Raw genomic sequence first — 27,114 nt, forward strand, 5'->3', positions numbered from 1 at the left:
TGGACTATGAAGTCGTCCCTGAAGAAATGGCTGCGTCCCAGCGACGCCGCGTACGACGATAAGTTGTCCATGTCGTCCGGATAAAGCCTTATTATGTGCGCTAAAGGACGTTGTGTTTACACTCTTGGTGTTTGTTTTCGCGCATTCCGTTTTAGCTTTTTGTGGCCGCATTATGTACTAAACATCGGGTCGATGCCCCTTTGAGAGGGGAGTAAAGCCGCGAATGTTGGTAGTGTTTGTTCATTCTTCAAAGCTCCCGGAACACCGCTTGATCGCTTTGTTTGTGATGCAAGACACGCCTAGACTTATCTCGATTTATCGCATCCAGGCGAATACAATTCTACGTAGTGCCATACTATTCTAGTAACTTTCCAAGCTTTATCTCGAAAGTTCGCTATCAGCTTTAAAAAGAGCATGGCCGAGAGCGACCGGCATTCTGTTCGACGACGGCTGATCAGGCTTGTTTCTACGCCGCCGCCGAGTGATTCAATGTTTTGCGGGCGCAAGCCGGCTCAAATAAACAGTTTCGTTTGGAAACCATTCTTGTGGTTTTCCTGTTCGCCGGACTGAAGCCACCACCAAGTGGCAATATACATTTATACAAGGTGTTTCATGGAAGACTATGTAATTTTCGAAAAATAGCTTTTCGGGTCAAAATATGGGTTTTTCAGCATAGCGTTACCAGTGTTGGCGGGCACCAGAAAATTAGTCAATCGTCTTGAGTAGTACGCTGCTTAACTAAGTTTTATTAATAAACCTTTCAACTACGAGAGCTAGCCGTCTAGCTGCAATTAAGAGATTTGTAGCAGTTAGATGGATTGGGGGAGTCGCTTTGCCTGTATGCTTTCAAATACGCATGTATTTTCGCACGATGCCACCATATTTTCTTGAACGAAAGCGGTGAGGGTAATCGTGTTTTGTAAATACCAAAAATTGATATGGCTACTCCTAACGACCGGGTACAAATCTTAATTGCAACCAGTTTCTCAGCTGCGTTAGTTAAAAGTTAATTATAAGAAGTTAGTTAACCAGTTTACTAAATACAAGGCACCAGCTTTCTGGTATTTGCTAAAACTAGTAAAACTATGACGCAGAAATCTTATTTCTGAAAACTTCTTTGTCTTCCCAGAAACACCTGGTGTATATAAATACTAGTCCCTTCCCTGAAGAACACAGAAGTGAATTAATTGATTGTGTAACATGAAGGTTCAATGAGCCACGTAACAAACCTGTGGAAAACGCTATGCATGCATACACAGACGCCTCTCTAAAACGGCCAAAAAATCCCACAGATTGAAACAATGCTTACTCAATTTTAAGAACATTAAAAGATGAAACACTAGTGAATTAAAACTCGAACAGGATTCTAAAGGTATGTTAACAGTCCACATCGATGTAGGGATCAAGCTTTGAGCTGATTTTAGTAGACATGCATAAGCACAGGAATACTTAAGTGACCTTGCTGGTTTGGTATTTGGCGTGCCATCCTGACACTTGTCTCTGATATCAGGCAGCCTGCTTTATGTTACTTGTCTGCATCACCAGCAGGAAGAGGTAGCGTCCTATGGATAAGATATGTGCATCAACAGCACCAACAGGTAGCCACCTCCATGGCGGAATGCAGCGGCAAGAAAACTGCATAAGAAACGATTCCAGGTATACAGCTATAGTAACTTCTTTTAGAAAATAAAGAGGTAAATATGCTCTACAACGCAGCACCCTGATTCAGTTTGATAAGGTTGCCGAATAACAGCATAAGCAGCAGTCACAAGGCTAGAACCTAATATAACGCTTCTTTGAACAAGAAAAAGCTATAACATGCTCTTGTGTTCAATTCTGCTGCCATATTCGAAGGCCGACTGATATTTACATTAACTGACATTACCATGCTGTGTGAAATACGGCTACCAAGAGGAGATATTCATGTGAACGTAACATGCAGGCCATCAAATATGAAAATTATTTCCCGCGTTTTTTGACTGGTCTGTACAAAAATTCAGGCAGCTTTTGTTCTAAAAAGCAGTAGCAAAAACACACCGCAATATGACTTGAGCACGTTTCTTTCTCTTAAAGCAGCTAGGGGAAAGTAACTTAACTTCTCTTCCTGTTCATTTTATTTACCTGCATGTAGATAATATAGCACCATTTGGAGCTATATGAGCTGTTGGGGCAAAATGTGTGAACAAGACTATACAGGCGAGCAACTTTGTCGGGCAACCAGAGTTGCACTCTCTAAAGCAAATGAATCACCATATTAAGGCACACACTGCGTCAGAAACAATGCTTGCGAGTAAAGCCGCATAAATATACTAGCGATAAAAGCCTCAGCAACGTGCCCGTAAGGGAGCAGCTGAACACGTAGTTTTTTGTTCGTCCCGCAGCGCATCTCTCCAGCACTGAGGCCTGCCCATATTTATTTAAGTTAAGAATTCAAGGAACACAAGTAAACAAGTGTACCAATGAAGATAAAAGTGAGTACTCAGGTTATTCTTAAGGCAATTACCTGTCACCAACTGCAACATTAAATGCGCCGTGAAAGTAACTGAAGTGATTTGCACAGCATATTGCAAACCTTGATGGCTCGGCAGAGAGGCAAAATCAAATGCGTCGGTTCAAGTAAAGCAAGAAGTCTGGTTAAGGTCACGACAATATTTATTGACGTAGGCTCAGCTTGTGTAATGCAACCAGCAACTGAATGTCGGAATCAATAAAAACAGGAATGAATAAATGTTCGAATGGTTCCAAATGAATTTCAACTGTACAGTAAGTCAATTGCAAGTGACAAAGGGAGTGTAAAAGAAAAATTACCTCAGCAATGCTCATGACATATCGAATAAACGATTTTCTTCTGTAAAGCTTCAATAATAAGCTTTACAGGGATTCCTGTAATGCAAGGATAATCTGGTAAGATAGGAGTTATTGATGCTAGCCGCAAATGTGCTTTTAAGACAGAGTGCTCCACTTGAACGCTAATATTAAAATATGTATTGCCCATTCGGCTATGTCTGCCATAGAGTTATTACACCAATGGTTCACTTCGAACATGCCATACCTTGTAAGAGGCAGGTACTAGTGACGTAAACCAATAAAACTTAATTGCTGCTTTTATGCAACTATATTATTGTCAGGAAGCGCATATTCGTTTTATTTGATATATACTGCGGCCAAGGTTCCCAAGCATGAGATGCATAGGTGAAAAAACTAAAGAACTTTACACAATATAACAGAATGCACTTGACTAGAGCAGTGCTTTCATGACAGCCGCTACATATATTTCCTTTTTTCTGCTTCCACTCTTTCAAAAGATGAAAAATAAACAAATGAAAGATAGGGATCTTTGGACCACAATACTTTTGTGCCATCCTTTTACAGGTGGCATGCATGATATCCAGTATTAGTGGCTCATAGGCTGCACCAGCAGGTCTTGGTGCCATTTTCCTCAGGTAAAGGTAGCATTGGCTCGATGATGGATGAAAGCTGGTGCAATAGCACCGTGATGATACCACTGGAGCAGCTGTACAGAGCTTGACAGCGGGCGCATTTGAAAAAAAGGCTACATTAGAGCCATGCTTTCGTAAGCATCATCACAGAAGCCACATCCCATTACAACATAGAGCTGTTCAGCCCAATCTAATCGTAAATGGATGCTAATGATTAACTACCCATGGCTCGAACAGTTCGCTTAAAAATGGTTTACAAAGTCAGTCATACTTTCTTTAGGGCAATTATTCGCGAATTACGTTATACTTTTATCGCTTGAGACAAAAAATTGGGGAATGACTTAAGTGTACTGAATGCAATTCAAATAAAATGAGAACAAAACTTCCATTATGTGATTATCTCAGCTGCAATGCAATGGAATGGTTCTGCTATTTTTAATCGCCGTTTCGTTGACCACATGTACTAAGTACCACAGCACTTGATGTGAGTTTGGCGTAGAACGGGCAATTCTGCATATCCTGTGAGCACTGAGGCAGCAGAATCAAAAGACGCACGCCGCTACAAGCATTTTTCGTCCTAATGGTGTACTTTTCACGTGCTGCTCCTTTTCAGTCGGAATAACAAACCAAGACGCACCCCATAGTTCTCAGCGCGCAACGAAATTCTATCACATAACGATCACATATCACATTCTATCACATAAGCGAGCGCGTCAGAACACCTTCTGTATGCAAACGATCGCGTGGTGGTTGCATTTTGCAGCTCATTGCGCGTCACGGATCCCCCGAGAACACTCGGGCCGAAAGAATGGACCAGGTGACAGGTGTACCCACACACAGGCACATTTAATACACTCTACGCGACACAAACACCAGCTCACAAAACTAACAAAACTAACACAAAACCCAATGCACACGGCCCGGGAACATCCAGTCTACTATCGTTCGGCGTTCGTGTTCACTGTTCGGTGCTGATGAAGCGTTGCCTGGGCCCAGTCAGTGGGATCTAGGTAACCGGCGTCGAAGTGGCGTCCTGAGTATTCAGGCTGGTGTCGCTGGCGGCGTCGTTGGCGGCGTCGCACGAACCCCCGGCCCAGGAGCCCGTGGAGGCGATGCTGGCGATGTTGGCGTGGATGGCGCCTGGATGGCAACAGGGCTTGAGGCACCCCTGGCCGTAGGAGGTGGTTGCAACAGCCGTTGAATCCGCGGAACGGGCTCAGAAATGGCAGAAAGTCTACGGTGCGACGCCGTAGAACTCGAGATTACCGTGAAGTAGCCGGCGTTGCTCTCTTCGAGTTGAGGAGTTTTTTCGTTTCGAAACCTCCGTTTCTCTGTTCTCACCGCCCCTCCCCCTCCCCCTCGGACTGTTGTTGTGGCGACTGAGAGAAGGATAAAAAGGAAATTGCACGGGCTTGTCAACTGGCTCCAGCCGAACCGCCGCCGCTGCCACGTGCAGATAGAGGAGAGTTAAAAGATGAGAGGAAAAAGAAAAGACTTACGTCGCAGACACAAACGCGCCTGCCGAAGCGGACGCTGGCTGAAAAACAAAAAACAGATAAGCGGCCGTAGCCGCGCTTCGTGAACACCTCCCCTTTGGCTACACTATCCCTCGTTCTTTTATAACCTTGGCTTTGGTGTACGTCATCCTTATCGTACTGGCCATCATCTTCTCCCACCTCACCGAATACTTCTTTATCTTCTCTATTCTTGGGTTAATACAAGTCATGCTTATGGTCATCCTCGTAGCCTTTTCCAAACTTCTTTAGTTCCTACGTCTATTTCAAACTTTCTACTATAGGTAACACTGCTACCAAGACGTAAAGACCAAACATAAATTCATTGCCAGCCCTCATTCATCACTCCGACACATCGCAGAAGTCATTTTCCAGTTCTGCACTTACATTCGTTAGAAATCACGGCAAGCCGTTTTCGCTATCGGCATAGGGCGCCGACCTCTCCGGCGTGACTTTAGGTACAGTGTGTGCCAGCAGTTTTCGAGAACTTCATGCGCGCAAGAACGTCTTCCTTAGCGCAGGAGCCATCTGTCGCTTTCCGAATTCAGTCACGCAACCGCAACACTAACGGGGCCGTACACACAAGCAACCGTCGGAACTCGTTTACAATGAGCCGTTTCAGCGTGCTAAAAAAGGTAGTGTAGCGCGCGGCGAATATTATGCATGAGGCGCCCAATCCGCCACCATTGACAGGAAACGGGGCGCCAATGTCGCCTAACGTTAAATGGTCTAAAAAATAATTGGTAAAGCTCTTTTTGCCGTACAATTGCTGCATTAAAGGACGAAATGTTTTGTTTCAATTTCGTAGTCAGCAAGGCGACAATGACTTAGCTGAAAAGGTGCGACTACTCACAACCATCTGTTTCTGGCGGCGCTGCGAAAGAAAGCTTTGGAAAGCGGGCAGTTACAAGCCACGCAGCTGGGGTCATGCAGAGCGCCACGGCCGCTGCACCGTTCCACTTTCTACCGAGTTCGGAGGCTATAGCCAAGCTCCTCGTAACTGCGTCGCAGAATCAGAAATGATGATGACGTTGTCGAACGCTACGGTTTCGGTTGTTATTTTCGCACATTGTGTGGTTTTGTGTAATCTGCACAGCTTACCCCATGTCGCTTATTACACGTGCGTGTACCTTGGGAACGCGAGCGTTCGCACGCCGCAACAAAGTGACATGCGAAATTTGCAAGCCCGCGCTGCACCATCGCCTCTCTTTTCAGTGCATTTTAATCCAACCATTAGACACCTTGCACGCTCTTTGCGCGAGTGATTCCTGCTGGCAGTCTCGCTACCGTAGTATTTTGTGTGCTACATTGATGTTTGCCTCTGCCTTTCGCTGTCCTCCGCTCTGCCTCACGTCGACGTTTTCCCTCGCTACAGCTTCGTACCGTGTTTTGCGTGGAAGGGGATGCAACTGGAGATGCGGAAGAGGCACTGCGCTGGTGCTTTAGCGGTGCTCATAGCGGGGGTTGCTCACAACATAGCTTTGTCTATACTGGAACCTCCCCTGTTGCTCAGTTATAGTGAAAAATGTAACAACTGAAGAATGAGGGCTTAAAATGCTCTAATTGCCATGCAGCGCCCTCCTGCAAAACCTCCGTTATCCATGTTCAGTACAGAGGGCCGCTGTTACCAGTTATCTCTCTACTCGGCTTTGTAGAATCGGCCTCAGAAAATCAACTACACCCATCCGTAAGTTATAAGAAAACACTTTAACCAACCTCGATTCTATTACCCGCGTCCCTGCTCCACTCTTGTGCTTCATTCCCGATGTATATTCGTATTATGATGGCAGCGACCCCCCCCCCCCCAAATTAACAAAAATAAAAATTAATATTGCCTTCTACGGCCGCTCAGGAACGAAGCGACTTGAGTTTACGAAGCTGTAAGCCTGCACACGTTGCTCAGAATTACCTCAGAGCGCGAAGCGGTAGAGCCGTTTGCGGGCAGGGTTTTCAGTGCCGTGCGATCAGCCGTTCCTGGTCGCTAGGGGAGGAAGGTATCGAGGGAGTTTAAATTAGGCACTCCCACGTGGAGTGGCACCAAGCGGACTGGGCGTTTTCACATATCGGGAAGTGCGAAGGGTAGTGTGAGGGGAAGAGAGTGTGCTTGTGGGGTAGGTTCCAAAAGGAGTTCTCCTGAAGCTAGAGGTATATTTTGGGCGCCTTTTGAATGGGCGAGAACGTGTCATTAAATAGCGTATAAGCACATCGACGGGCTGCTCAACTTCAATTGTTTTTCCAGCTCGCAACAACAATCTCTGAAATCCCAGAGCGAAGCGCTATTAACACTGGAGAGTTTTTGTGCCCTCGTAGTCTAAATTAATGCAACTACGACTGCATGTTAAAATACGACCCATCAAGAATTGCATCAGTAGCAACACCGACGTCTTACCGAACTGGCAGAGCGGTTGTACAGCTATGCTAAAACTCTCTGTTAGTTTTGAAATGTTACATCTGTTTAATTACTGCCTCAGTATAGAATTTAAGGCCGAATACACGGCAGAAAGCACTGTGTTCGTGTAGAATGAGCCATCACGCAAAGTAATTTGCTATAGCGAACTCATCATGTTGCATAAGTAGCACAATATAACGCTAACTCCTAATTTTGCATAGAAAGTAATATTAATTTGCATGAAGTGCGAGGCAATAACACTTGATTATTTTATCAACTTAATCACTTTGTACCCAAATTATTTCATTTGCTGGGAACGTTTTTCGAACAATACTTCATGCACTAAAGTGCCACTAAATGTTTTCAATTCAAGGCACATTTCTGATTTCCCGAGTAAATGTTCTGTTATGAACTTTACCTTTTTTTTTCTCGCTCTCTAAAATACGAAAGCAGTAAGGCTGGCATTGACAAAAGTGAGCTGCAATTTCTGAAATACCACAATTTGTGCTCGGCTATGAGAATGTGATTGCTCATTTTAGTTTTGTCTTGAAGGTTCGCTTAGTTGCCGCATTGAAGTTGACGGCTACAGTACTTGATTTTTTGAGGCATTTATTCGCATGACCAAAAATGCTAATTTAGTTTCTAGTACATTTCTATTGACAACAGTATACAAAGTAGTACAAAATTGTAGGAACGTCCTGTCAACAAAGCTTAATAGAATATGTGCGACTCAGAAATTGTGACCGCTAATGTTTGTTTCGCGGGTCAAGGTTGCATTAGTTGCATTGACACAATAGGCTAGAGAACTTAATTATTTAGACTCTGATTTGCATGATAAAGCGTCCTGTAGGATTGTAGCATATTTTTACTGACAGGAGTACACAGAAAGCAGTAAGGAAATCGTATTACGTTCCTATCAGCAAATGTTAAAAGATTATACTCGGCTAAGAGAATTTGACTGCTAAAGTATGCTTACTGTTCAAGGTTGCTTAAATAGCTTTGAAGCGTTCGCCTACAGAGATTATTTTAGGCATTTATTCGCATTACCAAATGTTTCTGTGTTTCAGTGTATTTCTACTTACAACAGTAAATAAAGATATTAGGTACAGAAAGTACGTAATTTATTAAAATGGACTATATCTTCACTTTGAAACGTTTTCGCATAGACTAATTCCATTTCAAATGCATTTGATACAATTAATGCTGGTCGTTTTTAGATAGAACAAGTCGTTCACCATGAAAGTCTTTGCCTACGAATAAACTACAATGGACACTCATTTATATTATTTGCAGTATACCGTCCGCCCTCTGCGTCCATAGACTTCCTGAACAAAATGCATATCCACCTTATTAAATATTGCAAAAGTAAAAGTTGCATACTAATAGCCGGAGATTTCAACCTACCTGACATTGCTTGGCCCGACATATCATCGAATTCTCTCCATGAAAGTATCCTCTCAGATATCATGCTTGCTTGTGACCTTACCCAAGCGGTTAATATTCCAACCAGAGTGCAGGGAACATCATCATCTGTTTTAGACCTTATCTTTCATACCAGATCTCTCGATGATGTTAGTGTTGCAGTTGAAGACGGAATATCAGATCATAAGCTTGTAGTTTTCACATACAGAATACACGCATGGAATAACTCGTCTACTCGAAACAGGAGCACAGTTAAAGACTTTAGTGGGGCTAACGATGAGTCAGTTCTTGATTGCCTCGAAATGGCCTTAGAAAAATTCACGGGAAATGATGTCAATAATCTACGGAAGAAGTTAAAATCTGCTTGCCATTTCTGTATTCACCACTTCATTCCGTGCAAAACTAAGAATGTGCGTCGTAAAAACCCATGGATCAGCCGCGAAATAATTCATTTATTACGCAGAGTAAAAAGGCTCAGAAAGCACACGAAGAACAACCCTGCGCTTTTAAACTTAAGATCTTTACTTGCAGAAAAACTTCGCTCTAGTAAGCAGTTTTATTTTTCTTCCACATTACCGCAGTTCATCAAGAGCGATCCTGCCAAATTCTGGCGCCACCTTACCTCTGATACACGCAAATCCATCGATCACATCAAGACCGGCCAAAAAACCTTCCGCGACAAGCCTCAGATAGCCACAGAATTTAATCTTTTCTTTCAGTCAGTTTTTTCAGATTCCCGCCCCCGACCCTCTAGTTTTAACGGCACGAGCAGTGTCAGCCCAGAATATATATCCTGTGAGGGCATCTTCTCTATGCTCCTAAATCTGAATCCTAAATCATCGTGCGGCCCTGATGGTATTCCAAACGCCTTCTTGCGCCGTTGCGCTTAATCGCTTGCCCGGTGTCTTGTTGCCATTTTTCGTTTGTCTTTTTCTAATGCCGATGTTCCATCTGACTGGAGGCTCGCACGTGTCGTGCCTGTATTTAACAAAGGTGACCGCTCTCAGTTAACCAACTACCGACCGATATCTCTCATCAGCACTTCATGCAAACTCATTGAACATATCATTTCCAACTACATCACTGATTTCCTCGATAGTAAAAACATACTCTCTCCTTATCAGCACGGTTTCCGCAAAGGCCTGTCGACAACCACACAACTAGTTTCCACAATTCATTCGTTTTCCTCCGTTCTCGATAGTTCCAGTCATATTGACGTTATATTCAGCAAGGCATTCGATAAGGTTACTCATTCCGGTCTGTTATTCAAACTTGACGAGCTGGGTTTGCCACGAACTGTAGTTGACTGGGTATCGTCATATCTTGATAAGCGCCAGCAATTTGTTGATTTCGAAGGGCACCGTTCCGACGTCCTCTCTGTCAATTCTGGTGTCCCGCAGGGCAGCGTCCTAGGCCCTCTTCTTTTCTTAATTTATGTAAACGACTTAACCTCCGTCATACATGAAAGCGTCAGTATTAAATTATTTGCGGATGACTGCTTGCTCCTCAAGGCTGTTAAAAATAGCAATGATCAGGCTGTGCTTAACGAAACTCTTAATGCTGTTTTCTGTTGGTGTGATCGCTGGGATATGAAACTGAATCCTGATAAAACTGTTTTCATGCGTATCACAAGCAAAAAGCCTCCTCTTGCTCACCAGTACACTATCAAGTAGATTCCCATAACTCAAACTGACTGTTTTAAATATTTGGGTGTAACGATTACAGAACATTTAAGCTGGTCCGCTCAAGTTGACAATATCTGCCCCTCGGCGCGCCGCAAACTCGGCCAGTTAAGACACAGACTCAAATACAGCCCCACCCATGTAAAGCTTCTGGCCTACAACACACTGATCAAATCTAAACTGCAGTACGCATGCGAGGCTTGGGACCCTTTCACTAAAAAAGACATTCGCAAACTTGAACGGATTCAAAGATCAGCAGTTCGCTTCATATATAAACGGTACCGACGACATGACTCCCCATCTGAATTAATGACAATCAACAACATCAAACCCTTAGAGTACTGGAGAAAGCTAGCAAGAATTGAATTCCTCTTTAAACTCTACCATTCTCAGTTCCGTCTTGTCCTTTCATTGTTTGTGAAGCCTCCAACAACTAGAGTAACAAGGCATTGCCACCCGCATAAATTATCTCCTTTGTTTGCCCGCACCAATAACTTTAAATATTCTTTCTTTCCTCGAACTCTAGCAGAATGGAACAACCTACCCCCTAATGTGTTTGTATCCGAAAATGTGCTTTCCGCCATTGAACAAGTACTTGACCGGTAACTATTGTCTGTTGTTTGTTTCAATTTGTTTTATTTTCATGCTCCGTATCGCTTCTACTGAATTCTGCTGTTGGCGTCGTCTTCTGCTCGTCGGAGTTCTCTGTATGTTTATCCCATTCCTGCTTGGGCCTCAACGGCCTGCAGTGTTGTATAAATAAATAAAAATATTGCCACGTATCATGGTAGTGTCCGTTCGTTCGCGCAAGGCCGCAGGAAAGGGGTGTTGTCATTTTTGTTCGTGACGCGAGAAGCTACCGGACTAATCTCGATTGATCACAGCCATGAAGAGCTGCATCTACGTGTTTCCAGATAACTCTAGATCTCGACCTGTTATCTCGAAGTTTCCTTGCCGGCTTTAAAATGAACAATACCGCGAGCAGCGGGCATTCGTAGTTCGACGACTGACGAGCACGTTCGTTGCTTACGCCGCCGCCGAGTGATTCAGTTTTTTTGCGGGCGCTAGTCAGCCCAAATAAAGAGCTTCGTTTGCTAGTTTTTTTGCTGTCTTCCAGACTGCTGGATTGCCGTCACTACAGCGTGACATCTGGTGGAGGTGCGGGGTAGCCTTCCATGTACCGGACACCCCCAGCAAGTCGCGACGCCAGCCCTTTAGTCATTCACCGGACGACTTGACTCCTGTCCACCGCACAAGCCGCCATCTGCAAGGGGACGCTCCTGAGTTCGGGATTCTTTGCTTGCCAACCACGGACTTTTAACCCGTCGCCTTGCGCGTTTTGCGTCTACTCCTAGGCGAAGAAGTTATGTGATAGAGTTTCGTTGCACGCTGAGAACTATGGGGTGCGTCTTGGTTTGTTATTCTGACAGAAAAGGAGCAGCCCGTGAAAAGTAGACCATTAGGACGAAAAATGCTTGTAGCGGCGTGCGTCTTTTGATTCTGCTGCCTGAGTGCTCACTAGATATGAAGAATTGCCCGTTCTATGCCGAAGTCACATCAAGTGCTGTGGTACTTAGTACCTGTGGTCAACGAAACGGCGACTAAGTATAGCAGAACCATTCCATTGCAGTGCAGCTGAGATATTCACATAATGGAAGGTTTGTTCTCATTTTATTTGAATTGCATTCAGTACATTTATATCATTCCTAAATTTTTACTCTCAGGCGATATAAGTATAACGTGATTCGCCAATAATCGCCCTAAAGAAAGCATGACTGACTTTGTAAACCATTTTTTTGCGAACTATTCGAGCCATGGGTAGTTAATCATTAGCATCGACTTATGATTAGGTTCGGCTGAACAGCTATATGTTGCAATGGGATGTGGCTTCTGTGATGATGCTTACGAAAGCATGGCTGTAATGCAGTCTTTCTTCAAATGCGCCCGCAGTCAAGCTCTGTACAGCTGCTCCAGCGGTATCATCACGGTGCTATTGCACCAGCTTTCATCCATCATCGAGCAAACGCTACCTTAACCAGAGGAAAATGGCACCAAGACCTGCCGGTACAGCCTATGAGCCACTAACACTGGATATCATGCATGCCACCTGTAAAAGGATGGCACAAACGTCTTCTGGTGCAAAGATCTCTGTCTCTTTCATTTGTTTCTTTTTCACCTTTTGAAAGAGGAGCAGCAGAAAAAAGAAAAAATATATAGCGGCCGTCATGAAAGCACTGCTCTAGTAAAGTGCTTTCTGTTATATTGTGTAAGGCTTCTTAGTTTTTTCACTTGTGCATCTCATGCTTGGGAACCTGGGCCACAGTATATATTAAACAAAACTAATATGCATTGCCTCACATGCCGCCGGTGGGATCCGAACCCACGACCTCCGATTTACGCGTCCGGTGCTCTGCCGCTGAGCTACGGCGACGGCTGTCAAATCATCTGCTTTCGGGGGTATTTATGTTTACAAATAACCTAACCTTGAGAGTGTTCATCAGCGCCACCCACGTTCTTAAGCGGCGCACGTAGCACGTCCTGAGTTGCCGCTGATGTGATGTAGAACGTCATCGAACGGCGCGGGTAGAAGCTGTGTGAGAACCCTCCTATGCTTCCTGTGGCGTCAGGGCTGGCAGAACCAAGGCCCTCACTACGTTACAAGTATGAGAGAAGCCAACAGCCACAGAAACCAAGGGACACAGGAGATTTTTAATTTATTTATTGATTTTGTGCTTTTGTTCGATTTAGAATATTACTGAATATGTTGTCGCTTAAAGCTAATTGATTGGAAAAGCAGAACAAAAAACAACCACATGCCGCCGGTGGGATATGAGGGCCTCGGTTCTCGCAGCCTTGATGTCATAGGAAGCATAAGAGGGTTCTCACACAGCTTCCACCTTTCTCTGTTCGATGACGTTTTCCGTAACATCGGCGGTAACTCAGGACGTGCTACGTCCGCCGCTTAAGAACGTGGGTGGCGCTGATGAACACTCTCAAGTTTAGGTTATTTGTAAACATATATACCCCCGAAACTAGAAGATTTGACAGCCGTCGCCGTAGCTCAGATGTAATAAAGAAAAAAAAAGTCGCCGTAGCTCAGCGGTAGAGCACCGGACGCGTAATTCGGAGGTCGTGGGTTCGGATGCCACCGGTGGCATGTGGTTGTTTTTTATTCTGCTTTTCTAATCAATTAGCTTTAAGCGACAACATATTCAGTAATATTCTAAATCGAACAAAAGCATCAAATCAATAAATAAATTAAAAATCACCGGTGTTCCTTGATTTCTATCGCTGTTGGCTTCTCTCTTACAAGGTATGACATGTTTGAAGTGAACTATTGGTGTGATAACTCTATGGCAGACATAGCCGAATGGGCAATACATATTTGAATATTAGCGTTCAAGTGGAGAACTCCGTCTTAGAAGCACAGTTGTGGCTAGCATCAATAACTCCTATCTTATCAGATTTTTCTTGCATTACACGAAACCCTGTAAAACTTATTATTGAACTTTACAGAAGAAAATCGTTTGTTCGATATGCCATGAGCATTGCTGAGGTTATTTTTCTTTTACACTCCCTTGGTCACTTGCAACTGACTTACAGCATAGTTGAAATTCATTTGGAACCGTTCGAATATTTAAGCATTTTCGTTTGTATTCATTCCGACGTTCAGTTGCTGGTTGCATTACATTAGCTGAGCCTACGTCAAAAAATATTTTCGTGACCTTAACCAGACCCCTTGCTTTACTTCAACCGACGCATTTATTTATTTGTTTATTTAGAACATACTACATGCAGGCCTACAGTAGGCCCAAGCAGGAGGGGCGAATACATAATATATGCAAACAAGAACAGGTTTAGCAAAATTGAAGAATGTTAAATAGAAGTTGTAACACAAAATACAGCAATAAATACAAGGCTCAGATGCAAAATACAAAAAGTAAACGTAGAAATAAATGGCTCTCAGATTGAATGCTGTGAAGAAAACATTGAGTCAAAAGAATCAGCTCTGGTTAAAAGATCTGGCGGACACCTGTTCCACTCCTCAATGGTGCGTGGAAAAAATGAGTATTTCAAGGCGTTAATCCTAGCACTGTAAGGGGTTAATGATTGTGTATGATGATTTCGTGTTTGGCGCGTACTGTTAGGTTTAAGGAAGGGGTCGGCATTCATAGACAGTTTATGGTTTTTTAGTAAGAAAAGTAGTTTCAATCTTTGAATTTTCCGGTTTCCGGTTTCAGTTTCAGTCTTTGATTTTGCCTCTCTCCCGAGCCATCAAGGTTTGCAATAAGCTGTGGAAATCACTTCAGTTACTTCCACGGCGAATTTAATGTTGCAGTTGGTGACGGGTAATTGCCTTAAGAATAACCTGAGTACTCATTTTTATCTTCATTGGTACACTTGTTCACTTGTTTCCCTTGAATTCTTAACTTAAATAAATATGGGCAGGCGTCAGTACTGGAGAGATGCGCTGCGGGACAAATAAAAAACTACGTGTTCAGCTGCTCCCTTATGGGCACGTTGCTGAGGCTTTTATCGCTAGTAGATTTATGCGGCTTTACTTACAAGCATTGTTTCTCACGCAGTGTGTGCCTTAATATGGTGATTCATTTGCTTTAGAGAGTGCAACTCTGGTTGTCCGACAAACTTGCTCGCCTCTACAGTCTTAATTCAAACATTTTGCCCCAACAGCTCATATAGCTACAAATCGTGCTAGATTACCTAGAAGCAAGGAAATAAAATGAACAGGAAGAACAGTTAAGTTACTTTCGCCTAGCTGCTCTAAGAAAAAGAAACATGCTCAAGTCGTATTGCAGTGTGTTTATGCCACGGCTTTTGAGAACAACAGCTGCATGAATTTTTCTACAGACCAGTCAAAAAACGCGGGAAATAATTTTCATCTTTGATGGCCTGCATGTTACCTTCACATTACTGGAATGGCTAAATATCTCCTCTTGATATCCTAATTTCGCACAACATGGTAATTTCAGTTAATGTCAATATCATTCGGCCTTCGAATGTGCCTGCAGAATTGAACACAACAGCATGTTATAGCTTTTTCTTGTTCAAAGATGCGTTATACTAGGTTCTAGCCTTGTGACTGCTGCTTATGCTGGTATTCGGCAACCTTATCAAACTAAGTCAGAGTGATGCGTTGTAGAGCACATTTACCTGTTTATTTTCGAAAATAAGTTACTATAGCTGTATACCTGGAATCGTTTTCTGATGCTGTTCTCTTGCCGCTGCATACCGCCATGGAGGTGGCTACCTGTTGGTGCTGTTTATGCACACATTTCATCCATAGGACGCTACCTCTTCCTGATGGTGATGCAGACAAGTAACGTAAAGCAGGCTGCCTGATATCAGAGATAAGTCTCAGGATGGCACGCCAAATGTCACTTTCGTATTCCTGTGCTAATGCATGTTTACTAAAATCAGCTCAAAGCTTGATATCTACATCGATGTGGACTGTTAACATGCGTTTAGTACCCTGTTCGACTTTTATTTCACTAGTGTTGCAGCCTTTATTGTTCTTAAAATTGAGTAAGCATTGTTTCACTCTGCGGGATTTTTAGCCGTTTTAGAGAGGCGTGTGTTTACGCATGCATAGTGTTTTCCACAGGTTTGTTATGTGGCTCATTGAACCTTCATGTTACAGAATCAATTATTTCACTTCTGCTTTGTACAGGAAAGGGACCGGTATTTATATACACCAGGTGTTTTTGGGAACACAAAAAAGTTTTTAAAAATATGACTTCTGCGGCATAGTATTACCAGTGTTAGCAACTCAATTCCTATAATTAAATTTTAAGTAACGCAGCTGTGCAACTGGTTGCATTAAGATTCGTACCCAGTCGTTAGTAGTAGCCATATGAGTTTTTAGAATTTACAAAACATGGTTACCCTCACCTCTTCGGTTCAAGAAAATATGGCTGCATCGTGCCAAAATACATGCGCTTTTGAAAGCATACAGGCAAAGCAACTCCTGCAATGCATCTAACTGCTTCAAATCTCTTAATTGCAGCTAGACGCCTAACACTTATAGTTAAAAGGTTTATTAATAAAAATTAGTTAACCAGCTTACTACTCAAGACGAGAAGCTGAAATTGAGGACCTAAAAAGGGAACTAAAAAATGAAAAGGAAAAGAACGCCAAGTTGGAGCAAGTAACCAACGAATTGAGCGTGGCGTGTGCTGCTCTGGAAAAGCAGACAAAGGAGCTTGAGAGAAAGCTTAATCATGCGGAACAGTATTCACGAAGGTCGAACATTGAAATTAAAGGTGTCCTGAAGCAAGACGAGGAAAATGTTCTTAATCTTGTTACAAACCTTGGAGATGCTATTCATGAACCTATCACTGAGTCGGACGTAGCGTGTTGCCACCGAGTGCCCACTCGTGACCCTAATAATTCAAACATTCTTGTTCAATTTAAATCCCGTGTAAAAAGGGACGCAGTGCTGGAAAAGGCGAAAAAAGTACGTCTGACAAATGAGGACATCAGTGTAGATTGCTCTTTGCCAACTTCACCACCGATTTATGTCAATGAACACTTGACACCAGACAACAAAAGGCTTCTAGGCGCTGCGATTGCGAGAAAGAAGGAGGTCTCGTGGAAACATGTGTGGACGAGGAACGGCACTATTCTAGCCCGCCAAACTGACGATTCTTCGGTGGTTCACATTTACTCACAAGCAGACTTATCGAAGATGAATTAGGGACGCCGTAAAGCAGCACACGTGGAAATGGCTCTTCTAACATTGCCAATGGAGGAATCGCCACTTTTCACACCTTCACAGCTCAACGCATATTTTTCCCAAAACAAAGACAAATGCTGCCAAATCATACATTTGAATATGCAATCGGCCGTAAATAAAGCTGAACAACTAACATACTTTTTATGCAGCTTAACCTGTCCCTTCGATGTCATTCTATTGACAGAAACATGGTATCGCTCAGACGTTGACGTCATCCATCTTCCCGGGTACAGATCATTTTTTCTTAATCGTACTACGAAGCGGGGCGGAGGCGTAGCAATGTTGATCAAAGAAAACTATTCCTGTGACATTTTATCTGATCACTGCTTAAGTAACGATGACATAGAAATGCTGACAGTTAGGTGTGGCGGTCAAGCTTTTTGCGTTGTTTATCGTCCCCCACATGGCAATACAGCCAATTTTTTTGGCAGCTTCGAACACGAGTTATCTTTTCTTTCTGAAAACTTCTTGGCGTGCATCGGGGGCGATTTCAACATAGATATGAGCACAAGCAGTTCAGTGCAAGAGCGCATGTTAGTCACCATACAAACAGCTGGCTTCCAAAATGAAATCCGCGGACCTACACGTGTTACCTCACATTCTTCTTCTTCTTTGGATTTACTAATCACCAATCGCGAGGATGCGTCATTTGCCGGTCGTATTGCGATAGACATTAGCGACCATCTTCCTATCTTCGTCCGTCTTCAAAAAGAACCTTCCGCAAAGACAGCCTTGAAAGTCCGTCGACAGCTACTTTCCCAAAGCCGCCTTGACCATTTCAGGAACAGTATTTCACTTGTGAACTGGAATCCTGTTTTCCAGCACACAACACCCGATGAATCATACAGTGAGCTCCTTCAGCTCTTTCTCCCAATTTATAATGAGTGTTTCCCTATCGTTGAGATAAAACCTTCAAAAAAAGCACGAAAGCCATGGATGACTGCTCGCTTGGTATGACTGGTAAAAAAGAAACACAAGCTCTTCGCGACTTTCATAAAAAGTAGAGCCCCCGCAGTGTTAGCCACTTATAAGTCGCTAAGGAACCGCTTAAACAGCGAAATTAAATCATCTAGGACTGCCTACTATAATAACTTGTTTAATGCGCATCTCTCAGACCGCCCGAAAGAAAAGTGGAGACGCCTAAATATTCTGCTAAATCGAAATAACCAACATCAGGACCTCGCGAGCCTAGTTATGCATGGCAAGGAAATCGCTGGGCCGTCCCTTGCAAATGCCTTCAACCAATATTTCACTGAAGTTGGATGCAGTCAGTACAATCCAGGTATGTCTAGATTTTTGGGCAACAGGCTAAACGAATCGATGTTTCTTGAACCAACCGACGAAGCTGAGGTTTACTCGGTGTGCAAAAGTTTAAAGAACACGACAAGTCTTGACCCAAGTAATATTCAAAGTTTACCTGTAAAATACGTACTACCTTTGATCGTGCCATGCCTTACACATATTTACAATACCGCGCTTCGCACAGGACGTTTTCCTGCTGCCATGCAGGTGGCCAAAGTTGTGGTTATTTATAAAAAAGGTGATAAAAACGTTCTAGGAAATTACAGGCCAATATCTGTACTACCTTTTTTCTCGAAGGGGCTAGAGCGAATAATGCATCGACGTTACTACAATTTCCTACAGAAGCACTGTGTACTAGCCAACTGTCAGTATGGATTCACAAAGCATAGATCAACTGAGCATGCTCTGCTTGATCAAAAAGAATACATATTAAATAACTTCGAAGCTCAACACCTCACCTTAGGCGTCTTTGTAGACTTTAGCAAAGCATTCGATACACTGAATCACGAAACTCTGTTTAAAAAACTCGACCACTACGGTATACGTGGCCACGCTCTCTGTCTCATTCAATCGTATTTCAGTGCTCGTCGCCAGTATGTTGCTTTAAATCACTGCTCTTCGGACTTGTTAGCAATCACAAACGGCGTGCCCCAGCCTTCTGGGCAGCCTTCTGGGGCCGCTCCTATTCAACATATATATTAATGACGTATGCAACATCAGTAACTTAGTTAAATACATCATATATGCTGACGACACCAGTCTATTTTTGTCCTCACCTGACATCAAAGAACTAACTAGCACCGCAAATACAGTTTTGTCATCATTATCTGAGTGGTCATCTTTGAACTCATTAAAAATAAACAAGCTAAAAACTAAAGCTTTATTGTTCCATCCGAAGGGGCAGCATATAGGCAGTGTGCCACCACTCTATTTCGACAACGCCCCCATTGAGTACGTGGAAACCTTCACATTACTCGGAGTGGTATTTACTGCTACTATGTCGTGGGACGCTCATGTAAGCAAAGTGTGCCTATCCCTTTCCAGATATATTGGGATAATTTCGCGGAATAAACATATTTTACCCGCCAAAACTAAGTTGAATCTGTACTATGCGTTCTTTTATTCTTATGTATCGTATTGCTTCCTTTTATGGGGACAAACCACAGCATCTAACATCCAGAAGCTTCTAGTACTGCAAAAAAGAATACTTCGCGTAATTGCTAATGTACCGTATGATGCTCCGACACGTCCTATCTACCAGCAATACAGAATGATACCCGTAACAAGAATGTTCGATTACAGGTTTGCATCCTTCTATAAAAAAATAATAGCCGAAGACGACACATTTCTTTCTAGCATTGTGACACTTACACCACATCAGACACCGTATATGACACGACAGCGTATCATCTATTCATTACCACGATGCAGAACAAACTATGGTTTTTCCACACTAAAATACATTCTTCCCAAATACTTGAACACGCCCTTTTATGACATGTTGCTCAGCATGTCTGTCTCGGCTATTCGAAATGTGTTTGCAAGCTAGGTCCCACAGTATGCGTACCCATGTATAGAATTCTATTGCATTGAACCGTAAATGTTGTGTAAAACGTTTATTATGTTGTGCGGAATTACTACTTGTCCATTCAATTCAAAATGAAAACAAAGTTTCCTTTCATGCATGTATTTAAAAAAAAAAGTTTCTTTTTATGCACGTATTTAAAAAAAAAATGTTTCCTTTTATGCATATATTTACATGCCTTGTCTTTCCGTGTACCTTGCGTTGTTACCAGTGTATGAAGTAACCATCATAGTCGCTACCAAACTGCCTCTTTGTAGGGGTGGCGAGGCTTGTCAAGCGGTCGTAATGACTGCTTTTTTCTTGCCGCCCTCAGTTTTTGTAAAAAAAAGCTGAAATAAAGTGATTGATTGATAAAGTGATTGACTTGTTTTCTGGTGCCCGCCAACGCTGGTAACGCTATGCTGAAAAACCCACATTTTGAACTCAAAACCTATTTTTGAAAATTACGTAGTCTTCCATTAAACACCTGGTATATATTTATATTGTCACGTAGTGGGGACTTCAGTCCGGCGAACAAGAATACCACAAGAATGCCTTCCAAACGAAACTCTTTATTTGCGCCGGCTTGCGACCGCAAAACACTGAATCACTCGGCGACGGCGTAGAAACAAGCGTGATCAGCGGTCGTCGAACAAAATGCCGGTCGCTCTCGGCCATGCTCTTTTTAAAGCTGATAGCGAACTTCCCAGATAAAGCTTGGAAAGTTACTAGAATAGCCTGGCACTACGTAGAATTGTCTCCGCCTGGATGCGATCAGTCGAGATAAATCTAGGCATGTGTTGCACCACAAACAAAGCGATCAAGCGGTGTGCCGGCAGCTTTGAAGAATGAACAAACAAACACTACAAACATTCGCGGCATTACTCCCCTCTCAAAGGAGCATCGTCCCGATGTTTATTACATAATGCGGCCACAAAGAAACTAAAACGGAGTGCGCGAAAATAAACACCAAGGGTGTAAACAAAACGTGCTTTAGCGCACATAATAAGGCTTTACACGGACGACATGGACAACTTATGGTCGTACGCGGCGCCGCTGGGACGCCGTCATTTCGACAGGGGCGACTTCATAGTCCAGTTCATCTAGCCGACGAAGAACCTTGTACGGGCCGAAATAGTGGCGCAGTAGTTTTTCACTCAATCCGCGGCGGCGAATGGGCGTCTAAACCCAGACGCGGACTCCTGGCTTGTATTCCCCGTTGCGCCTTCGTAGGTTGTACCGTGCGGCGTCGGTGCGCTGCTCTTTCTAGATCCGAAATCTGGCAAATATTCGGGCTTCTTCTGCGCGTTGAAGGTAGGCGGTGACGTCGACGTTATCTGTTTCGGTAACATTGGGCACGGAACCATGACGTCTAGCGTGGTCGTGGCCTCCCTGCCATGGACGAGCCTAAAAGGCGTCATTTGGCTGGTCTCCTGCACCGCGGTGTTGTATGCGAAGACGATATGAGGCAGGATTACGTCGCGGGTCTTGTGTTCGGCATCGACATACATGGCGAGCGTATCGGGGATGGTTTTGTTCAGGTGCTCGGACATTGCGTTGGTCTGCGGATGGTATGCAGGTGTCCTCCGGTGGCTGGTTTGGCTGTAATGCAGGCTGGTTTGCGTCAGTTCCGCTGTGAATGCGGTTCCTCTGTCCGTGATGAGCATATCGGGGGCGCCGTGACGCAGAAGAATGCACTCCACGAAAAGTTTGGCGACTTCTGCTTGTGCTCCGTAAGGTAGACCTTTGCCTCGCGTAGCGGGTCAGCTAGTCAGTCGCTATAATGATCCACTTATTTCCGGATGTTGACTTCAGGAAAGGGCCAAGCAAGTTCCCGCCGATCTGCTGAAAGGGCATTGATGGGAGTTCAATGGGATTCAGAAATCCTGCTGGTCGGGTTGGAGGGGTCTTTGGTCGTTGACAATCTCGGCAGGTTTTCACATAATGTGTGACATCGGCAGACAGTTGGGGCAAGTATTATTATTTATTTTATTTATTTATTACATGCTGTTGGCCTCTCTTTGAGGCCGTAACAGGATTGGGTGCACATATGCATGAAAAAGTACACAATAAAAGAGTGCAGAGAAGGAACTTTTCACTCTCATAGAAAGAAACATGGTAAATGACACATGGTGACAATGTTAACCGTTTTGAAAGTGGTTTGCTACCTTCGACACGAATGCTTCAGGAGTGAGCTGGCTTACAATTTCAGATGGCAACATATTCCATTCACGAATTACATGCGGGAATCCTTGTTTTGAATGCGGCGGAGGGTGCGAGAAGACCAGAGATGTCCAGCTGTCCTCTCGTCGTGTGAAGCCTGAAGAACGTGCTGGCACAACAAGGAGGTAGGCTGTTTCGTTGGCTGCAAAGTCCTTCACGAGGACATCATTCTACAAACAGAAGGAAGACACTGCTCTCTTGAAAGAGGCCGGTGTTGAATGAACCTTGGCTTCCAAGTACTCGGTGAGGCATGTGAGGTCAAGGTCCGAGCGTTGCTGTTGTGCAAAAGAACTGGAGCTGACAAGTCCCAGGAAGGCATCCTCATCGTCGTCCGGCTGTGCTGCATTTACAGCGGCTCGTGACAGGCAGTCGGCGTGAGAGTGCTTGCGTCCGGACTTGTAAACGATGGTGAAGTCAAACTCCTCGAGGCCCAAGCTCCATCGACGAGGCGGCCGGAGGGTGACTTCAAACTTGCATGCCAGCACAGCGTGTGGTGATCGCTGACCACCTTGAATGGTCATCCGTACAGATAGGGGCGGAATTTCGACGTAGCCCAGATGATAACAAGGCACTCCTTCTCGGTTGTCGAATAATTAGCCTCGGCTTTGGACAGGGAACGGCTAGCGTATGCGATGACCTCTGCTCCGTCAGGTTTCTGAACGAGGACAGAGCCTATGCTCACAGTACTTGCGTCGTTATGAATTTCAGTCTCGGCGTTTTCATCGAAGTGCGCGGGGATCGGTGGGGACTGTAAACGATGCTGAAGTTCCTTGAAAGCATCCACTTGGGGCGCTTCCCATTGAAAGGGCACGTCTGCCTTTGGCAGTTTGGTCAATGGCTTGGCGATGGGCGAAAAGTGCTTCACAAATCGTGGGTAATATGTGCGCAGTTCGATGAATCTGCGCAGAGCTTTCTTATCGGCCGATGGCGGAAACATTACGATAGCAGCTGTTTTCTGCGGGTCTGGCAGTAATCTCTCCTTGCTAAAGATGTCGCCTAGAAACAGCAGCTCTTCATAGTCAAAGTGGCACTTCTGTGGTTTCAAATTTAGTCCGGACGGTTCGATTGCGTCTAGTACCGTTAGAAGCCTTTTTAGGTGCCCCTAAAACTTCGAGGCGAAGACAACAACGTCATCTAAATATACCAGACAAATCTGCCACATCAGGCGTGCCAACACTGCATCCATTATTCGCTTAAATGTCGCTGGTGCGGAACAGAGACCAAGTGATATCACCTTGAACTCGAAGAGCCGATCTGAAGTGGTGAATGCGGTCTTCTTGCGATCTCTTTCATCGACCTCAATTTACCAGTAGCCGCACTTGAGGTCGGTCAATGAGAAATACTTGGGCGTAGCAGAGGCGGTCCAGTGTGTCGCCGGTGCAGGGGAGGCGGTAGGCGTCCTTCTCTGCGATGTTGTTCAAGGGCCGGTATTCAACGCAAAATCGAAGTGCAGTCTTTCTTTCTCACCAGAACAACAGGTGCGTCCCAGGGGCTCTTTGAAGGTTGAATAACGATGTCGCGCAGCAATTCTTCCACTTGGTCCCGGATGGCTTGTCGTTTTCGCGCCGACACTCGTTAGGGGCTTTGGCGGAGTGGTCGGGCATGCTGGTCGGTTATAATGCGATGGTTGGGAATCGGCGTTTGTCGGACCTTCGGCGATGACGAGAAGCACTTGCTGTAGCTTGGAATGAGATTCCGGATTTGGTCTTGTCTGTTTCGGGGCTGGGCTGGCTTTATGTCGAAAGTGGGCGAGTTCTCTTGGTAAAGCGAAGCTTCTGCTGTGGATGGGTCGGAGAGGGTGAAGAAGTCTCGTACGTCGGATATTTCGTAGAGGAATGCGATCGTAGTTTCACTGTTAACGTGCCGGTATTCTTGGCTGAAGTTTGTGAGCAGTACTTCTGCTTGTCCTTTGCGCAAATTTGCGATGTCTCTTGCGGTGTCGATTCCTCGGTCGAGACGCAACTGCATGTTCCCCTCGATAATGGCTTCAGTGTTATTCGCTTCCGTGGCACCTACGGTGATAATGACGCTTAAGCGGGGTCGGACACTGACTTCTTCCTCCAGGACACTAAGCGCAACGTGATGTTCCGGAGTTCTCATCGACGGGATGGCCTCGTCCGTGGATAGTGAGATCATCTTGGACCGCAGGTCGATGATCGCCTGATGGTCATTAAGGAAAGCCGTGCCGAAGATCACTTCGCGGGAACATTGCCGTTGCACTACGAAGGTCACGGGTTAGGTATATCCCAAGCGGTCGCTACTTTCCTCAGCTGCGCAGCTAATGGTCCATTCATCACCGAATAATCGGCTCCTGTGTGGTCTAGAGTGGTGACTTTCCGGCCTTCAATAACCACTTCTAAGTCGGATGTGCTGGCTCATGTGTTGCACGTTTGTCCTCAGGGTCGGGTCACGGCTTCGTCAGGTATGTGAATCGCGGGTGGGGCAAGTGGTCGCAGCTTTTCTTGATGGCATCGTCGTTGTGAAGGTGGTTCGCGTCGTGTTCGAGGTTGTCGTTGTATGCGGCGTCGGCGTACTGGGTGCGGCGTCTTCACACCGCATGGTCACTGTAGGATCTTCAATGTTTCCTCGGCAAGCAACCTGACCTTCATACTGGTGAAAAGCGCAAAAAAGGCGGGACAACGACAAGACAAGCGCTGACTATAAGCTGAGTTTATTGAAGGACGGAAGGGTATATATACGAAAACATAACACAAAGAAGTAAAATGAAAGTGTGTAAGGGCCGTGAAAATCACCGACTCAGTTAATTGGCAGCGCTTGTCTTGTCGTTGTCCCGCCTTTTTTGCGCTGTTCGCCAGTATTTATGCATACCAACTCGCTCAGATCTCATCCTTACCAAACCTGACCTTCCTAGGTTGTTTTTTTAGTTCCCCTTACGGGGGCTAGGTGACCTTCCTCGGACAGACGTGGCGTAGGTGCGGCCCCGTGGTTCAAAACGAGCGGTGGACGGCGACGGGGAGCTGGAAAGACGGCTTGACGACACGTACTCCCCGCTGCGCAGCTGGTCGCCAATTTCCCGTGGTCACTCGCCGCAGAGTGGTCGTGGGGCGTCGGTGGCGAAACCTCGCAGGCCGAGGTGTCTGTACGGGCAGTGGCGAAGTATGTCCCCGGCGTGGCCACAATGGAAACACAGTGGGTGCTTGTCGGGAGTCCACGGCTCGTCGCATTTCCTAAAGTTGTTGCGTCACTCGTAATGTGAGCTTGCAGGAGATAGGGACAGTCGCTATTGTAGAGCTCGTGCCCGTCGAAGTGGGCTTGGGGGGTGTCGTCGAGCCGGAGGACTGCGTAGTGCTGCAGCGTAGGTCATGGCTGTAGCTTCCTCTGCTGTTACCGGTGAAGAGGAGCCAAGTGTATGATGTTGGGGATGGCAGCAGTCGGCGAAGTTGTTCGCGAGTAATTTCGTGTATTATATCTCGAAGGTTATCTCCCCTTGCATGGGTATCTTCTATGGGGGCTTGCCGGCAGCACTTGAAGTGGTCGGTTGTAGTGAAGGATCCGGGCATCAAGGGTATTTTTTATTGTTCAAGCTTCAGCTACAAGCTCGGCAATGGTTGATGGAGGATCCCGGATCAGGCCGGCGAATTGCTCCTTCACGCCACGCATCAGGAAGGGAGCTTCTTTTCTTCATTTATATCAGGGCTGGTGCGCCTGAAAACGCGTTTCGTGTCTTACACATACGCAGTCAGGGTCTCATTTGAGCACTGAGTTCTTGACTGCAGAAGGACCTCTGCTCTTTCCTTACCTACGACGCTAGTGAACGTATCCAGTGGCTGCGTCTTGAACGTCGCGCAGGTCGGGAAGGAAGATTCATGGTTTTCAACCCATGTTCTGGCAGGGCCGTCAAATGCAAAATGAACGTTTCAAAGCTTAGCTCTGTCCTCCGAGGCGTTCAGTGCTACCACACGGTCGTACATGTCTAGCCAGTCCTCTACATCTTCGTGTGGTTCTGCACAGAAAGTCGGTGGCTCACTGGTCTGGCGAAGCACGACGGGCTTTGGCTGTGCGCCAGGTTCTATCGTGAGGGGCATAGCTCGATGGCAGGTCAGCGCCTCCATCAGATGTAAAGTAGTTGTGTACTGCAGTCCGGCGAACAGAAAAACTGCGAGAATGGCTTCCAAACGAAACTCGTCATTTGGGCTCAATTGCGCCCGCAAAGAACTGAACCACTCGGAGGTGGCGTAGCAACAAGCGGGCTCGTTGGTCATCGAACAGAATGCCGGCAGCTCTCGGCCATGCTCTTTTTAAAGCTGATAGTGAACTTTCGAGATAAAGCTTGTAAAGTTAATAGAACAGTCTGGATCAACGTAGAATCTGCTCGCCTGGATTCGATCAATCGAGATAAACCTAGGCGTGTCTTGCATCGCGAACAAAGCGATAAAGCGGTGTGCAAGCATTTTTGAACAATAAACAAACAGTAAAAACATTCGCAGCAATATATATAAGAAAAACGTAATGACATTTAATTGACGATGGTTTGGATCGAGGGACAGCCGTTTTCAAGTGGACTACAGAATTTGAAGCATGCAGCTTTTGTTTCGAATGCAGTAGTGTACTAGAAAAAAGCTGGTCTTCCAGCCGAATCGTCATGAATTAATACCTGTTATGTTTTTTTTCGATTTCTCTGTGCCAACCATTCCTACCAAGAGGGAACTGAGGGGCTAGGCCTTCGGTGCCGAAGGTAATATTCTGTTGCTCTATTGTACTCCGAAAAAAATATTTTGATTTGTCGTGCACTCTTGTAACCCTGATGTATGCTTGTGTGCAATAAATGAATGTTATAATTTGCATTTTGCTACTATCCTTCTT

The 27,114-nt window shown here is 44.9% G+C and overlaps 2 protein-coding genes across 5 annotated transcripts in view; one reads left to right on the top strand and one right to left on the bottom strand.

The window, feature by feature from the left end:
* Nucleotides 1-27,114, bottom strand: part of LOC149361328 (uncharacterized) — a 304,360-nt gene that overhangs the window by 173,261 nt on the left and 103,985 nt on the right. The window lies entirely within an intron of this gene.
* Nucleotides 19,400-20,104, top strand: LOC149361332 (uncharacterized). The gene has a single exon (XM_089569500.1). The coding sequence runs from the start codon at nucleotides 19,501-19,503 to the stop codon at nucleotides 20,050-20,052; it is 552 nt and encodes a 183-aa protein (XP_089425626.1). The 5' UTR covers nucleotides 19,400-19,500; the 3' UTR covers nucleotides 20,053-20,104.

The sequence above is a fragment of the Amblyomma mixtum genome, chromosome 2 (genome assembly GCF_055824585.1).
Source record: "Amblyomma mixtum isolate Tamu chromosome 2, ASM5582458v1, whole genome shotgun sequence".
NCBI lineage: Eukaryota > Metazoa > Arthropoda > Arachnida > Ixodida > Ixodidae > Amblyomma > Amblyomma mixtum.